Source organism: Mustela erminea, chromosome 6 (genome assembly GCF_009829155.1).
Source record: "Mustela erminea isolate mMusErm1 chromosome 6, mMusErm1.Pri, whole genome shotgun sequence".
Taxonomy (NCBI): domain Eukaryota; kingdom Metazoa; phylum Chordata; class Mammalia; order Carnivora; family Mustelidae; genus Mustela; species Mustela erminea.
The window spans coordinates 121795695-121812964 of NC_045619.1; the positions used below are offsets into that span (position 1 = coordinate 121795695).

A 17270-nucleotide genomic window follows, 5' to 3' on the forward strand; every position below is an offset into this window, starting at 1 on the left:
TTTTCTTAAGATTTTATTTATTTATTTGACAGAGAGAGAGCCATCACAAGTAGGCAGAGAGGCAGGCAGAGAGAAGGGGAAGCAGGCTCACCACGGAGCCGAGAGCCTGATGTGGGGCTCAATCCCAGGACCTTGAGATCATGACCTGAGCCGAAGGCAGAGGCTTGAACCCACTGAGCCACCCAGGCACCCCCATGTTTTCAAGTTATTTTATCTTTTTTTTAAAAAGATTTTATTTATTTATTTGACAGAGAGAAATCACAAGTAGATGGAGAGGCAGGCAGAGAGAGAGAGGGAGGAGGAAGCAGGCTCCCCGCTGAGCAGAGAGCCCGATGCGGGACTCGATCCCAGGACCCTGAGATCATGACCTGAGCCAAAGGCAGCGGCTTAACCCACTGAGCCACCCAGGCGCCCTCAAGTTATTTTATCTTAAGTAAGGAAAAATTGGAGAGCTACAAACTTACCAAGTCCTTAGCAGTGAAGATTTGAGAAATACAGATTAAATCATTTTCATGAACTTTGGAATGATTATGCAGTAATTAATTTAGGGCTGCATCTACATTTAAATAGGATTTATTTATTTGCTTAAATATGTTAACTTTGGAATATTGAAAAGCTAACCCAGACTGTTGTAGTCTCTTAAAATATAAAATCTGAGAATCACTGCACAGAATGAAGTAACTTCCTCTTTTCTTTAATAGTCTATTTTTAATGATTAGCTCCCATTTGTATGCCATTACACACAATTTGTGTAATGGGAAATCTTAAATCATCTTTCTTTCTGTCTTTCAGTGTTTGAGATCTGGACACCTTTAACAGAAAAAATATTTCAGGGGAGCATTATTATTTTTACAGAAGTAAGGACAGCCTCTAAATTTTGTTAATTTCAAGAATAGCATCACTAAGTAAACACCAGATATTAAAAGGGTTGTATAAGCAAATATGCTATTGTCCTTGCTCTTACAAAGTTATTTATTTTATAGTCAAGGAGATTAAATTGTCCTTTTTTCCCGTAATAAAAATTGAACATCGTCTGGACTGTGATAGCATAACATTACAAAAAGAGGCACAATCCGTTGGTGATATAATCTTAACTGAATTCACTTCATGTGATTTGTTTGGTGACACCTGCTTATGAGGATTGGTATTGTATTTTGGAAAAACTCTTTGGAAATTACAAATAATGAGTAATTAGATCCAATCTCTTCCTGAGGCTCTCCACAGATCCAGCCTGATCTGTAGAGCAATTTCATTGCCCCCAGCTTCAGCCTTTCTGCACATCAACACCATATGATCACAGGAAACAAACCCCAGATATGCTGGAACATTCCTGGCTGTCTGTACATTTTGTTTCACAGACCCTACACTGAAAACAATGAACAAGCCTTGAGATTACAAATGATCTTACTAACAATTTAAGAGACTTTGAATTTTTGACTTCCTGCCTGCAGGAAGGAAGTGACAGTTGGAAGTGTGGAGAACAGGTGTTACCCCGGACAGCATGATATCTTCTGCTTACTAAAATAAAAAACACTGCATCAACATTCCTACGTGGAAGTGAGTTCTAACCACAAGACTCAGTCTTTCCACCACAGACCCAGCTCCAGAAAACCAGATCTGTTTCCTACCAGGAAGTTGTTAAACCCAGCATTAAAGGGCAGACTAAGGAGCAGAGTTCTTTGAATTGGTCTTGGATGAATCCAAGTCAAGAATTGGGGGGTATGAAAATGTCCCCCTGCGTGTCCTTCCAGTTACTGGCCCTGCAGTTGCCTGGCGGAATCGTCAGGGGACTTAGAAGGGAAAGAATCAGGACTGGCATAAACTGGTCTCAGCGGAAGGGTAGGTGATTTCAAACCCTTTCTCATCTCCTTTTGTCTTTGTCTCCAAGTGAGGGGTCCAGCATTGTTTCCTCCCAGGAGCTTAATGTTGCTGTAATGGCATTCTTTTCTTTGCCAGGCTAACTTGTTCTCTATCCCTGGTGAAGGAACCTACCCTGCCTCCCAATCTGTTACGGAAATTTTAGACTATTTTGGATCCCTTAGAAGAGCTGAGGACTCTTAAGTAATTGGAGGCTATGTCTTAGTCCAGACAAATAGCAGCCAGTCCTCTCCAGCCTCCTTTGTTAATGGTTCAAATCCATTATGGGATATGCATTTTGGAGGACATACAGATTAGAAAAGGTTGGGAAAGATATTGTAACACTGGGACCTAAGTCTTTGTGAATGCTTGTAAAGAAGCATGGTCTTGGGGCGCCTGGGTGTCTCAGTGGGTTAAAGCCTCTGCCTTCGGCTCAGGTCATGATCCCAGGGTCCTGGGCTCGAGCCCCACTTCCAGCTCTCTGCTCAGCGGGGAGCCTGCTTCCTCCTCTCTCTCTACCTGCCTCTCTGCCTACTTGTGATCTCTGTCTGTCAAATAAATAAATAATAAGAAGCATGGTCTTTTCCTAACATGCATCTTGAGGTGAAGAAACTGCATTCCCCAGGGGCTTTGTTTTCTCTCTTCTTAGAGACCTTACAGAGCCATGGCTGTGCAGGAAGGAGTCCTGGAGGCTGTAATTGGGACCACACAAGGAAACTGAAGCTCACGGGCTGAGTGGACAGATTGTATTGGGACAGGTAATACGTGATTTCTCCTTCTGAAAGGTCAGTGTGAGAACGAGGATTCTCTTGGAATAAAAGAGGAGTCAGCCATTATCAAAGCTTGGCACATTCCCCCTACTGCCCACCACTTCTCTTACTCTTCATCTCCGTCCATTCCTTCCAGGAGATCTTTCAAGGGCCCATTACGTGGTAGGCACCATGCTGAGATACGACCGTACAAAGATGAAAGCGAGTGTTCTCTGCCTTCAGGGAGCTTCCCTGGGGAAAGGGAGCTTTTGTAGGGGAGCCAGTGCCCAAACTATATAGGGAGACAAGGGCTACAGTACGAGCGTGGATGGATCCAGAAGGATTCAGGTGTTCTGACTCAAAGGAGGACATGCTTCCTTCTGTTTGGAGAAGGAGAGTAAGGAAGGGTTTCAGAGAGGAGGAAACTCTTAGAGTGGGGCCTGCAGGAGGAAGGCTATGCTTTTCGCTCTGTCATGTGCGATCAGGAATAAACAATAAAATTCTGTCCCCACTGCCTCGCCGGCCAAGTGATTCAAGGCTCTCCCCATCTTTCTGCTTGCCTCTTGGCTATTTCATTGCTCTTTAGTGCTGCCATTTAAGGCATAAGTGGAATTGCAATTCATTTATGTTGCTTTTGCTGAGAAGTTAGGGACAACAAACAGGTGGAGGAAAGATTTTTAAAAAATAGAGCATAAAGTTCTTATTAAGCCAGAATTGCTTTGTTTAATTGATTGTTACTAATCTGTAATTACTTTCAAGTTTTTATGCTAGTGAACTATTGCAGCTATACCAATATTAATAAATCGAGAGTGAAAACTCCTCCACCCCGCCTCACCCATTCCCCAGGGGCAGCACTCTTAGTCTGAGGAGTGTATTTCTGGATTTTTAATTTATGCTCCAATCCACAGCGATGATATATTTTTTTAAGATTTATTTATTTATTTATTTGACAGGCAGAGACCACAAGTAGGCAGAGAGGCAGGCAGAGAGAGAGAGAGGAAGAGTAGCAGGCTCCCTGCTGAGCAGAGAGCCCGATGCGGGACTCGATTCCAGGACTCTGGGATCATGACCTGAGCCGAAGGCAGAGGCTTTAACCCACTGAGCCACCCAGGCGCCCCCAGCGATGATATTTTAAGACAAAAATGAGATTGTGCCATTCGCATTGTTATACATAGCATCTACAGTTGGCTACTCTCTCCTACCCCTCTCCTAACTCTCTATATTATGAACAGTCTTAGGACTAATTTTCAAAGAAATTGTCTTTATATGGCACAGAGAAAGTTACATATGGATATTGCTGTGAGTCAGTAGAAAAATCAATTTGGCCGAAATTCATCTCCTTCAAGAAGCCCTCTCTGATCAACTCTACTTTGATTTTTTTCAGTCTCTTCTTCTGAGTCATCTTACATCTTGCTTTTGTATACTCTTTGGCCCCTGCTCCTAAACATATTCCTTTCTTGGACTCAAGCCCTTTTGGTTGCCAAGACTGAAGAGCCCATTTTGTAAGCCTTGTGGTTGCCTCTCGCTATTGATCTCTGTTCCAATCTTCTCACTCTCTGCGTTGGCTTCTGTGCTGACTCTTCTGTCCCCTCACCACTTGGCTTCCATTCGTTCCCTCCTTCACTCAGCAAATAGGTGCTGAGTGTCCCAACATGCTGGGGTCGGGGGGGTGCCCACACGTAGAGTTTGGACTTTAATCTGGACTCCAGATCATGGCCTCCTGCACTTCCACTTACCAAATTCTCCCTGTGTTTCTTGGTTCAGATTTCTAAGCTGGAGCACCTGGCCCAGGTTACAGAGGGGCATTCTGTGAACCAGGGCCTGTTCATCCAGATGTGGCTGGAGAGGGGTGTGGAGGACTGTGCCTGGGACATGCCCAGCTCAGTCCATCAGTGTTCTCCGGTCCTACCAGTGCATTGGTGACATATCCCTAACTGGGACATAAGTGAGGAAGAACTGTGTCTCTCACCACGATCCACTCATAGAAAATATTCATAAGCTATGCTAACACAGGCACTCTTTTGTTTACAGGAGGTAGGCTTATTGTGGGTAGCGAGCAAGCATCACAACCTCCTTCCTGTTCAGACAGCACGACTAGTTATCAGAGCTTTCCGTGCTGTAGAGAATTCTGGGTCCTATCACATGAACTCTGTCTTTGAAGGTAAAGGTGAAGAGACATTAGAAACTAGAAGGGAGGGTGCCTGGGTGGCTCAGTGGGTTAAGCCTCTGCCATCAGTTCAGGTTGTGATCTCAGGGTCCTGGGATCAAGACCCACGTTGGGCTCTCTGCTTAGCAGGAAGCCTGCTTTCCCCTCTCTCTCTGCCTGCCTCTCTGCCTACTTGTGAACTCTCTCTCTCTGTCAAATAAATAAATAAAATCTTAAATAAATTTTAAGAAACTGGAGGGAAATTAGATGTGAGAAATATAAAATGAGTGCCATTTTTAAATTCCCACACATGGAAATAAAAAAATAAAATGAGTATTTAAAATGGAATTAAAGACCTAGCCCAGAGTCCTTTTACTTCGTTCCAGGCAATTTTATTCAACAATTGTCTTCAAATGCCCAGGTCACAATTCCTATTAATACACAAAATTTCTAGAAGAAATCATAACACATCATACCACTGATGACTCAAGACAGAGGGCTAGGAGGTTAGAGTCTAGTTTGTATCCAGTTTCTCTTAAATATAAAGTTTTGTCAGGGATGACATGGAGAATCAGTGACAATTATATGGTATTAAAAATAGTTGGTGGGGCACCTGGGTGGCTCAGTGGGTTAAAGCCTCTGCCTTCGGCTGAGGTCATGACCCCAGGGTCCTGGGATGGAGCCCCACATCGGGTTCTCTGCTCAGCAGGGAGCCTGCTTCCCTTCCTCTCTCTCTCTGCCTGCCTCTCTGCCTCCTTGTGATCTCTGTCTGTCAAATAAATAAATAAAATCTTTAAAAAAAAAAATAGTTGATGACAGAAATGGTGCTCACATGGTTTTTCTACCCTGTCCTCTCATGTTCTCTGTACCAGTCTTCCAGCTCTTGTTTGAGAGGACTTCCGCAAAACATCAGCAGATTGCAAGTTCAAGTTCAAATAAAATAGCTAGCTTGAGGAAGCGGCTGACTGACTGCGTTGCAGTGGGCGGGCCGGAGGAGGCAATCCTCAAAACTGCTACCAGAATCCTAGGGGCACTGGGGAGCCAGGCGGCACAGTGCCCCTTCTGCAAAGGGCCTGCCTGGGGAGAGAGGAACCCAGAGAAATAATGGCGTGCCTCAGGCTGCCGGGAGGCACAGGGGAAACCATCGAAGGAAGCCAGTGTGTGGAAGGGATGAGAATAAGTGCTCCCCTCAGCACTCTTGCTTCATCCGTTGCAGCCAAGGCTCTCCCCACTGCCCAGGCGGCTCTGGGGCTCCCCACTGGCTTCCCCACCTCCAGGTTAACACCGCTCCTGTCCGTCCTGCACACCAGCACTCGCCACCCTTTCCAAATGATCAAGGAAGTGGCTCTTCTGTCCAGAAAACATTGCTTTATCGCTGCCTGCCTCACACACACACACACACACACACACACACACACACACAGACACCCCACCCCACCCCACCCCACACCCACACCCAGATCCTTCATGGATCATTGACATTCTGACCCCAGCCACGTCTTCTAACATCACCTGTCCTTACTTCCTGCCACGGGACACCAGACTCTCATAACCGCTCTAGCCTCCGGGCTTTTTGTGTGTGTGTCTGGAATATTACCGACACCCCAAAACCTGCCATCTGTCCTCCTCATCTTTCCCTCCCCTTCCCACAGCCCGAAGAGGAAATTCTCCTCTGTGTTACCATAGCACTTGGGCTGTACTTCTGACCTCAGTGATTTTTCTCATTCCCAGGTATGTTTTGTCTGTTGGACTTTGAGCATCTTTAGGGCAGAAATCTTCTGTCCATTCACCTTCACACTCCAGCACCTAGCAAAGGTGAAGTGCTCATTTGTAGGTGCTCCCAAGTAGTTTTTGAAAGAAGGCTATTCATGGAGACGGTTGTTGTCTTTTAAATATTTGATATGCTTTCGGACTAAATATGGACAGCTCTTAAGACGTCAATCCTGAAAACAGGTTTCCAACACATGTCGGTTCCCTCACCAGCAAAATAAAAATATTAATCTGGGTTACACAACAATTAATGTGCAAGAACAGATAGTTCAGGTACTAGGAAGAAATCTGGTTAGGAGGCTCGCAGTGTGAATCCAAACTCCCTTTCTGAACACTTTGAAGAAAAACAAGGGGTACTTTTCCTTGATGAGGACCCCGGTTTTGGGTATCTCTTTTTGCCTGGATTTGCTTAGATAAAAAATCAAGGATCACATTACAGTTCTTCTTCTCCTTTAACTCTAAAATTATATGATTCTGGATGGTTCCACTTAACAAATGTTAAGTATTCCATAATTTTTGTGTGTGTGCTCAAGTTGGCAATCCAAGCTACGCTGAAAGATCTGCTTTTTACCAGCGCTGCAAAGCATATTCAGAAATCCATTTGACTTTGAATAATGGACGTGCAAACACATTAAGTCATCATCTCCACCACTGTTCTGTTTCTTTAAGAGACCTCGCTCAGCAAGTTGGAAGATCATTGAACCATATGAGGGTCAATAAAAGAATAAAAAGTCACTGATTAGTGATTTCAGGACAAGGAACTGGATCCTCGCTCAGTATCAGTGTCCATACGCCACTCACAACCGAAGGGGGAGTGTTTGATCATCAGCAGCTAGCCCTTCTCAGGATGGCTTCTGGAAGACTCATCAAGCTCCTGATTTTTGAGCTTCTTGAGTTTGTTGCTTTCGCCACTCCCACGCTGGTGATCGTGGAACAGTTTGCCACTGCCTATCAAAAGAAAGCGGGTAGCCCTGGGAAAACGCATTATTGGCTGATTGTTTCCTGTTCCATTGCCTATGTGGCTTCTGTGACTCTACTGGTATGGGTTCCCGTTAAAGTTCTCTTATACAAGAAGCACCGCCTTTACAAAAAAATTAAAGGATGGTGAGTAAAATGGTTCTAAAGCAGGGAATCTCTGTGATGCTTTCAAACACACTGTCTCAGGTACTACAGGTAAGGATGTTCGCGTAGCACAAATGTACATAACGTATGCGTGTTATGATCAGTGAAGAGGAATTAGCACCGCTTCTATAGATATGTTGATAATATGGTATCTTCCTTTAAAAAAAAATAGGGACATTTTTCTGACTGATAGCAACACATTTATGTGTTCCTAAGTTTGCGGTTAGCATGAGTCCATGATATACAAATGTTGGACCTAATTCCTCTGTACACTGAACTGCATAAAGTTATCACAGTGAATTTATAGAAATCATAATTGAGAGATTATAGTGTAGAATTTTACTTTTGTGTGAAACAGAGTAATGTCTATTTAGAAATATTTATATTGCGTTGTTTTGCAGGTCTAAAGAAATCATCCTTTGACCCTTAATCAACTGAGATTTTTAAGCAACTGGTCTCTTTACTTAGATTTTTAAAAAAAATAATACTTTGCTTTTTCCCTGGTGTGTGTCTGGTGGTGGGGGGGAACTGCCACAGTAACAGTATAGAAATGTTTTAAATAAATTAAGATCTAATGTTGGTTCAACAGTAATTTGATAACCGTATCACCTGTATCAATTAAGTGCGAATAATCTCTGATACTAATATTTTTTCCTTTTAGATCTTCAGATCTGATTTTTACTCATCTGAGATTTCTTTGTTTTCTTTGCTTAGTTAAACCTTCTTTCATACTTATATTTTATTTATTTATTTTAAAGATTTTGTTTATTTATTTGACAGAGAGCGGGAGAACACAGCAGGGGCAGGGGTAGGCTGAGGGAAAAGCAGGCCCCTCTGCTGAGCAGGGAGCTTGTGCCAGCTCGATCCCAGGACCCTGGGATCATGACCTGAGCCGAAGGCAGAGGCTGAACTGACTGAGCCACCCAGGGGCCCTAATACTGATCTTTTATTTTAAAGCCAAACAACATCAACATATTTGAAAGCAAGCCCCTGGGAATTTTAACAAGGGCAGAAATGTAAAAATCATAGAGACAACCATCTAATTGTATTGGGAGGGTGCAGAAGGGGAGGACTGACGTGTTGAGTTCGCAAGGAATCTCTGGGTGCCAATTTTAGATGTGGGACTTTCATTTCCCTGAGGGCAAATATGTTGAAGTGTTTCTGGAAATAAACCATTTGGTTGACACTGTGTTTATCAGTGGGGTTTAGGGATTTTCCAAACCTTGACCCAAAGTTTCAGAATTACCTATGGAGCAGGTTTGGAGCTGAGCTGGGTCCTTTACTTCTTCTTACACCATCTAGGAGTAACTTTGACTGTCCAGGACTCCTGGCTGGGCTGGGAGTTTTGAGGGAAGGATGGACTATCCAAATGACTCTAGAAACCATTGGTTTACTCTAGCCCAGAAAGGCACTCCTTGATTTTCGTTTTGTTTCGTTTTTTATATTGACTCAAATCCCTAGGACTGTAGGTTCTCAGTATCATTCAGGCAGCAAACCTTCCATATCAGTTACCATCATCATCATTAAGTTATAAGTGCTTCTTTACTCATCACGTATGTGCTGAGAGATTTATATGTGAATTTCATTTTCTTCTATACCTCCTTATAAGTAGATATTTTCCTGAGTTTATCATCGCTATTCCCAAGAGGAAATTTATGATTAGAGAGGTTATGCAACTTCCCTGGTCATTTAACTAATGAGTGAGAGGACCAGACTTTGGACCTCCATCCATCTGACTCCGTAATCGCTACTTTTTTTTTTTTAAGTTTTTTTTGTTTTGTTTTTTGGTTTTTTTTTTAACTTATTTGAGAGAGAGAAGAGAGAATGAGAGAGGTGAGGACAAGAGGAGAGAGGTCAGAGGGAGAAGCAGACTTCCTGCCGAGCAGGGAGCCCAGTGCGGGACTCGATCCTGGGACTTCGGGATCATGACAGAAGCGGAGGGCAGTCGCTTAAGCAACTGAGCCACCCAGATGACCCATGATCGGTACTTCTAACCACTCTCCTAACTGTGTCTTTGAATGACAAGGTCCCAATCTGCTGGGATAAGTTGAGGGTAAGGAAGAGAGTAGCTTTACATTTCTACTCCCCAGTACACATTTTGCTTTACAAATCTGGTCCACGTACTCTCCTTATGCTAATGAGTCTTGGGCTGTGTCACAGTTACACTTTCCATGAATTCTTTGGGGAAATACTTTTCTGGTCTTTCATTTTCTTTGTAGGTGTGGCTGGGCGCAGGTGTTCTAAACAGGTTTACGATAGGTTATTCAGTTTCACTGCAACTATGAAACTATTTCCTCATGGCTTCATTTGTGAACACTGTCATATTGCTACCTCTTACTGGCATAGAAGAGAAAAGTTACCTAGCTCTATCCTAGAAACTTTACACATTCTGTACTATTAAAGTTTTTTGACAGCCAGGTGGGGTATGTGCTAGTATTCTCATTTTAAAGATAAAGAAATAGAAACTCTAATAAGTGATAGACTTTGTCAGGTCAAAAAATTTGTAAGTGATGGAGCTGGGATTTATAAGCCCAGATTGGCCTAAATCTGTGCTCTTTCCTTTATCTTGTGTAACTTCTCCTTTATTTTTTTTCTGTCTTTGAATGCCAAGTGTATTTCAAAATCAACACAACTCTTTTGGTGTCATTAAGATATAGTACATCCAAAGATGTGTATTTGGATATTATATATGATTCTCAAACTTATATATATGGGTATTTTAATATATGTAGTCAGGCAGAGTGTTTATCCTAATTGCTAGATAAAGATGATGCAAAAATAATTGGTATTATAGAAGGTAGGAATTGAAATAATGACTATTGAAGAATGCTTAAATAGTTATTTACACAAAATCTTATAGGTCCTTGGTATTTACAGATAGATGGTTGTCCTATTTAAGGATGTCCTTGTAGGTTCACAATGCCATTATTAGCCCCATGAAGCTGGTATTCAGGAGAGAATGAGGAATGTGCCCTGGCCATATAGCTGAGAGGAACAGACCTGAGTTCAAATCTCAGCTTTTTTTTTTCTTAAGATTTTATTTATTTATTTGACAGAGAGACAACGAGAGCAGGAACACAAGCAGGGGGAGAGGGAGAGGGAGAAGCAGGCTTCCCACCAATCAGGAAGCCTGATGTGGGGCTCAATCCCAGGACACTGAGATCATGACCTGAGCCAAAGGCAGATGCTTAACAACTGAGCCACCCAGGCGCCCCAAATCTCAGCTTTGACATTGACTGTGAGGATTTGTGTGAGTTATTTAAGTCCTTTGAATCTTAATTTTCTCATGAGCATAACAGGGACAACTGAGCTTTTTCATTTGAAGTGCTGTTTTAAGAAACTGAGTAAGATTAGGCATATAAAATCCCAAGCATAATGCCTGGCACGTAGTACAGATTCTATAAATATTATTGTTATTACCTCAGGCTGAATTTAGTATTTCCATTTAATTAGCAATAATCGCGTCTCAGATAAACTTCATTGACTACGATACTGCCACTGCACAAAGCTAGTGTTTCCATTTAAAACATGATCTTGTTTAGGGGCGCCTGGGTGGCTTCCTTGGGTATGTGTCTAACTCTTGATTTCGGCTCAGATCGTGATCTCAGGGTTGTGAGACTGAGCCCAGTGTTGGGCTTTGTGCTGAGCATGGAGCCTGCTTAAGGTTCTCTCTTTCTCCCTCTGCCCCTTCCCACTCCATGCACTCTCTCTCTCTAATTAAAAATACCAAAATGAATAAATAAATAAATAAACAAAAATGTGATCTTGTTTAATCCCCAGAATAGCTCTGAGAAGTGGTAAAAGTAATTTAAAAAATAGTGATGATCGGGGCACCTGGGTGGCTCAGTGGTTTAAGCCACTGCCTTCGGCTCAAGTCATGATCTCAGGGTCCTGAGATCGAGTCCCGCATCGGGCTCTCTGCTCGGCGGGGAGCCTGCTTCCCTCTCATTCTTTCTGCTTCCATCTCTTCCTACTTGTGATCTCTGTCAAATAAATAAATAAAATCTTAAAAAAAATAGTGATGATGAAGAAAATTATATGCTATAAGTGATGTTCTTCAAATTTGGAAAATCTTGTAGGTCTCTTTCATCCTTTGAGGAAAAATGATGGTCCATATAGTGATATCATGAATATCTTATAAAGTATTTGGCACTTATACAGTGCTTCTATGTTTTGTTTTTTCACTTGACCTGCATGCCAGTGTTGCGAAGTTGACCGAGTAGATATAATTCCTATTTTGTAAGGGAGGAAACAATGCCAGAGATCTTAAGGCATCCACACTAAATCAACAGTAGAGTCTGAACTTTAATCCAGTGCTCCTTCCTTTACTCTTGTGAAACACTTCCTTATTCTCTTTAGAATGAGTGTTCCTTTTTCAGGATGCCTGTCATAATTCATAATAGACTAGGCAGATGGTTTGAGGAATGAGGAAAAGCTGTTTATGTACACACCAAATTGTATATCCCAGTAAATAAGAGAAATCCTTTCCTGGGCTTTCAGTGAATGTGTGAAACCATTGAGCTACAAAGCTGGTCTGCAACTGGAGCATGTCTCAGTGGAGAGGGTACCTGGGGATAGGATAATAACGGAGGACTTGTGGGGATTCCCAGAATGCCTTGGGACCCAGGGATTCATTTCAGGAATTCTCTCAGTCTGTCAGAGTACAATTACCTTGGATCATGACATGTCATGAATTCTGGGAGGTGCCATGTTTGAAACGTGCCAACATTTTGGACTGCATTTTACCTTGCTTAAGTCCTTAACATATCAGACATGATTTGCTGTTGATTTGTTTAAGACAGTGGTAGTAATAGTAGTAGTAGTTATAGTCGTAGTAAAATAAGGGAAGTACTTATTGAAAGCTGCTCAGTTGGAGCACTATGTACCAAGCATAGTGGTAAACGCATGGCCTATATTATCTTAGTTAATTCTCTGACCTTTTTATGTAAGAACACTTAGAGTGTTCTTCTTACAAGTGAGGAAATTGGGGCACAGAAATTATAAGACCACATAGCCAGTGAGCTGTGGAACCAAAACTGACCACAGGGTGGTTTGACTCCAGAGCCTGGTCTCTTGAGGACCTTACTACCTTACTAATTTAAGTAAGGACCTACTTCTTACTACCTTCCTACCACAGTAGCACACACAAGTCATGTGCACGGTGGTAGTAACACCTGGGCACTGCTGGACAGGCTGGACGAATGGAAGGAAGTAGAGCTTGCTCTTTTCAGACCTGGGAAGGCCATCAGTAAGTTACCATGAACTAAGCACTGGTGCTTAATTTACTTCTTCGCAGAGCACTCCTCCTTTTTTCAGTGGGTCTGTCCATTTTCTGTTCATTAGCAATAATTGTGTGACATTTGACTATAGGCTTTTTCTTCCTTGCCCCACCATATCCAGTAAATTGGGAATATACTTACTTTTGCTTTTCTCTCCCACCTTTTGAAATAAGTTACCAGATTCCATTAATTCTTCCTCTTTGATCTCTCTTGTACCACCTCTTTGTTCTCCATGACTGTTAACCTCACCCCAGTTAGGCACTAACTTCGAGGGCCATCATACAATGGACATAGTTCCCCAAATTTACCTATGTTCAAATCCAGTATCAGTATTTGTCTCGGTTGTTTTGTTCAAGGAAGCACGAAGAACACTTTATTAGCTAATGCTGGGACTCATAAACTTCACCAGCTGGTGTCCTTGTCCTTCGCTGCTTCTCCCCACCATCCCCCTCCTTTACAGTCTTTGTTCACAGAATAAAAATCTCCTTTAAAAATGTTTTCTGCGTATATCTGTTGATGGACATCTAGGTTCTTTCCATAGTTTGGCTATTGTGGACATTGCTGCTATAAACATTCGGGTGCACGTGCCTCTTCGGATCACTACGTTTGTATCTTTAGGGTAAATGCCCAGTAGTGTAATTGCTGGGTCATAGGGTAGTTCTATGCAGCCATCAAAAGAAAGGAAATCTTGCCATTTGCGACAACATGGATGGAACTAGAGCGTATCATGCTTAGTGAAATAAGTCAAGCAGAGAAAGACAACTATCATATGATCTCCCTGATATGAGGAAGTGGAGATGCAACATTGGGGGTTTGGGGGGGTAGGAGGAGAATAAATGAAACAAGATGGGATTGGGAGGGAGACAAACCATAAGAGACTCTTCATCTCACAAAACAAACTGAGGGTTGCTGGGGGAAGGGGGGTCGGAAGAGGTGGGTGGGGTTATGGTCATTGGGGAGGGTATGTGCTATGGTGAGTGCTGTGAAGTGTGTAAACCTGGCGATTCACAGACCTGTACCCCTGGGGATGAAAATACATTATATGTTTATTAAAAAATAATAATAATAATAAAAAATTTTTAAATGTTTTCTGCACACCATTCCTGCCCCTTAAAAATGGAATCTCCCCCTTGCTTGTACAGTGGTATTGATATTATACCACCGAATCCTAAAGCTAGAAGGCACCTTAGAGTTCTACCACACTATTTCTCACAATACAGATAGACAATGGACGTCTGATTTCAAGGGGAATTCACTAGTTTTTGTGTCTCTGATTCTGAGGATGGCCTTCCTTATTTCTATCTAAGAAAATAAAAATCTGCCACCATGAAAGTTCCTCCCCATCTTCTTTGTAGACTTCATGTCCTCTACCCCAACTTGATATGCCGGTGAATTTGGCCATGGCCAGGAGCTCTACCCAATTCCTATGCCTGATTATCTAGATTCCCCCCCTTTCTTTTTAAGTAGACTCCATGTCTAGCTGGAGCCCAGTGTGGGGCATGAACTCATGACCTTGAGATCAAGACCTGAGCTGAGGTCAAGAGTTGGATGCTTAACGGACTGAGTCACCCAAATGCACCCCATAATTTCCCCTTTTTATTGCTTTACAAGTGTTCTCATTGGCTCATAACATAAACTCCCCCTTATATGATGATGATTCCCAAAATTGTGTCTCCAGGGTTGACTTTCCTCTGAGTGACTTCAGAGGAAAGTGTGTATATTAAAGTTTTTCAAATATTTGAAGGTACCTACCTCACTATGCCATCGCAAGCACACCCGATGGCGGTCTGCTAAGTCTTCTGTGGGGTACAGGTTTTATCAGGTGTCCTTGCTCTGTCATTTCTAGACCTTTTGCCCTTTTGGATATTTCCTTGGGACGATAGCTGACTTGTTAATGTTCAGATGATCTCATTGATACTCTGATATCCTATGGATTCAGCCGTCAACTTCAGCTATTGGTGTGATGTATTGACTTCAACTACAACTGTGTCACATTCATCACTGAGTGTGTGACTTCTCGAAAAACTGGCTTTTATTGCAGTTACCTTATCTTGTGCTTAGGCAACTTCCAGGAACCTGTAAGTGCCATACAGTCAGTGTGTCTTACGTGATTTTTCATGCCAGGAACAGTGTAGTTCACATATTTAACAATAGTTTAGATGAATGGGTGAATGGATGAGTGCAGAACTCGGCTTGTAGTATGAGCTCCCTGGGGTTAGTGTCAAGGAGGAGGGAAATTAATGGAAGATTGTGGGGAGTCTTGAAAGACAAGGAAGGGAACTTGGACTTGAAGAGCTAGGTGATAGAGAATGTGTGTGAGTTTCTGAGCATAGAGTGGTTTCCCCCATTATTATCTGACCTGCACTTTGTCCATGAAAAATCTCAGGGCCAGAATTCTTGCTGCACAAATAGGAATCATTAACTCATCATGGCTGAGCTCAGTCAGGTCTTTCTTCATAGGGCTACTCCTGGGGGAGGGAGGGGTCCTTCTTTCTAATTTATTCCAGATACCCCCAGAGCTCTACTGGTAGTGTTCTAGCTCATCCTTCCACCTGGAACTTACACCTGGTCCACAAGTCCTTCTCCTCAGCTGTTCTGCTCTCTGGTTACAGCCTTGCACTAGTCTTAGCACAAGTACACTTTCAAAGATGTGTCTGTGGGATTTCCAACATACATTTCATTGTGTGAACTTCCTAGGATAGCTGTTACAGAGTACCACAAGCTTGGGAGTGTAAACAATAGAAATACACAGTCCCCTAATTCTGGAGGCTAGAAATCTGAGGCCAAGGTGTTGGTTGTTCCTTCTGAGGGCTGTGAAGGAGAATATGTTCCAGGCCTCCCAGATTCTGGTGGTTTACTGCCACTCTTCAGCATTCCTTAACATATTGATGCATCACCCTGATCTCTGCCTTCATCATCACATGGTGTTCTCCCTGTGTCTCCTCACATGGTCTTCCCTCTGTGTGTGTCTGTCTCCAGATTTTCCCTTTTTACAAGGACACCAGTCATGTTGGATTAGGGCCCATGCTGATGACCTCAATTTAACTTACTACCTCTGGAAAGATACTATTTCCAATATAGTCACATTCTGAGGTACTAGGGGTTGGGACTTCAACATGTGCTGGCCTATGATAGTCTGCCCTCTGGCCCTGTCCAAAATTCATCTTCTTCTCACATGCAAAATAGACTCATTGAAACTGAGAAGGGCAAATTTCACTAAATTTTGAGGCTTGAGAATAATCCCCTGTGGCTGGACACTGTGTCCTCTGGGCCTATCAGACTGGAGGCTTCATGCTTTTCCTGGCTTCTGGTTCTGAGGAGGAAAAACCTCTGGGCCACTGGTGGCAGTGGTAGCCTCTCAGGCCTCTGAAGCACTGTCAGAGTCATTCTTCCCTTTTCTTGAAAGATAGTACACGTTCACAGCCAAACAGCTCTAGCAGCCCACTTCCTGCCTCTTGAATCCCAGAAGGCTCACAGCTTTCCTTCCCTTTTGTCCCATCTCTGTCCCGTTTTAGTCCCAGCTGGCAGTGGCAGCATTTCTGCTGAGACAGGTGATTGGATTCACAGGCCACACCCTTAGTATCCTCTCTAGAACATTCTCTTTCATTTTTTAAAAAGATTTTATTTATTTGAGAGAGAGAGAACATGAGCGTGGGAGTGGGGCACGAAGGGGCAGGGGCAGAGGGAGAAGCAGACTCCGTGCTGAGCAGGGAGCCTGATGTGGAACTCGATCCCAGGACCCCAGGATCATGACCTCAGCCAGGGCCAAACACTTACCCTACTAGCCACCCAGGCGCCCCTCTTATTTTTTGCACCATGGATAGACAGAAATTTCCAAATCTTCAAGTTCCAGCTCCTTAACAGTTATTCTTTCTTCAATTTCTCTCTCCCCTCTTGAATTTTGCTCAAAGCAGCAAGGAGACACCAGGCAGTGTCTTCAGGACTTGGCTTAGAAATCTCAGCTAAGTATCTGAGTTCATCAGCTGTGAAGTTCTACTCCATACCCCATAGAATACAGGTCCTCCAAGTGTTCTGCTGCTTTATAGAAAGGATCATCTTCCCTCCAGTTTCCAGTAACACTATCCTGTGTGCTGCCTGAGTCTTCACCAGGAACACCTGAACATTCGTATTTGTAGTATTTCTGTTCATGACAATGCGTCTACCAGTTCTGGAGGCTGGAGGTCTTGGGTCAAGGTTGGTTGGTTCCTTCTGAGGGCTGGTGGTTCACGGGCACTCTGGTGTACTTGGCCAAGCATCATCTGGCTAAATTTAGCCTTCATCTGCTGTCTCCTTGTGTCTTCATATAATCTTCCTTCTGTACATTCTCTTAATTTTCCCTTTTTATAA

The 17270-nt window shown here is 43.0% G+C and overlaps 1 protein-coding gene and 1 non-coding gene across 2 annotated transcripts in view; one reads left to right on the forward strand and one right to left on the reverse strand.

Moving 5' to 3' along the window:
* Nucleotides 1–420: 420 nt before the first annotated feature.
* Nucleotides 421–17270, forward strand: part of TMEM236 (transmembrane protein 236) — a 43124-nt gene continuing 26274 nt past the window's right edge. Inside the window, exons 1-3 of the mRNA XM_032349532.1 lie at nt 421–1839; nt 2507–2615; nt 6484–7626. Coding sequence (XP_032205423.1) covers nt 7370–7626 — 257 coding nt within the window. The 5' untranslated portion in view covers nt 421–1839; nt 2507–2615; nt 6484–7369. The remainder of the gene's footprint in view (nt 1840–2506; nt 2616–6483; nt 7627–17270) is intronic.
* Nucleotides 11020–11154, reverse strand: LOC116594535. Its single transcript, XR_004287271.1, has one exon. It is a non-coding gene; the product is annotated as a U4 spliceosomal RNA (small nuclear RNA).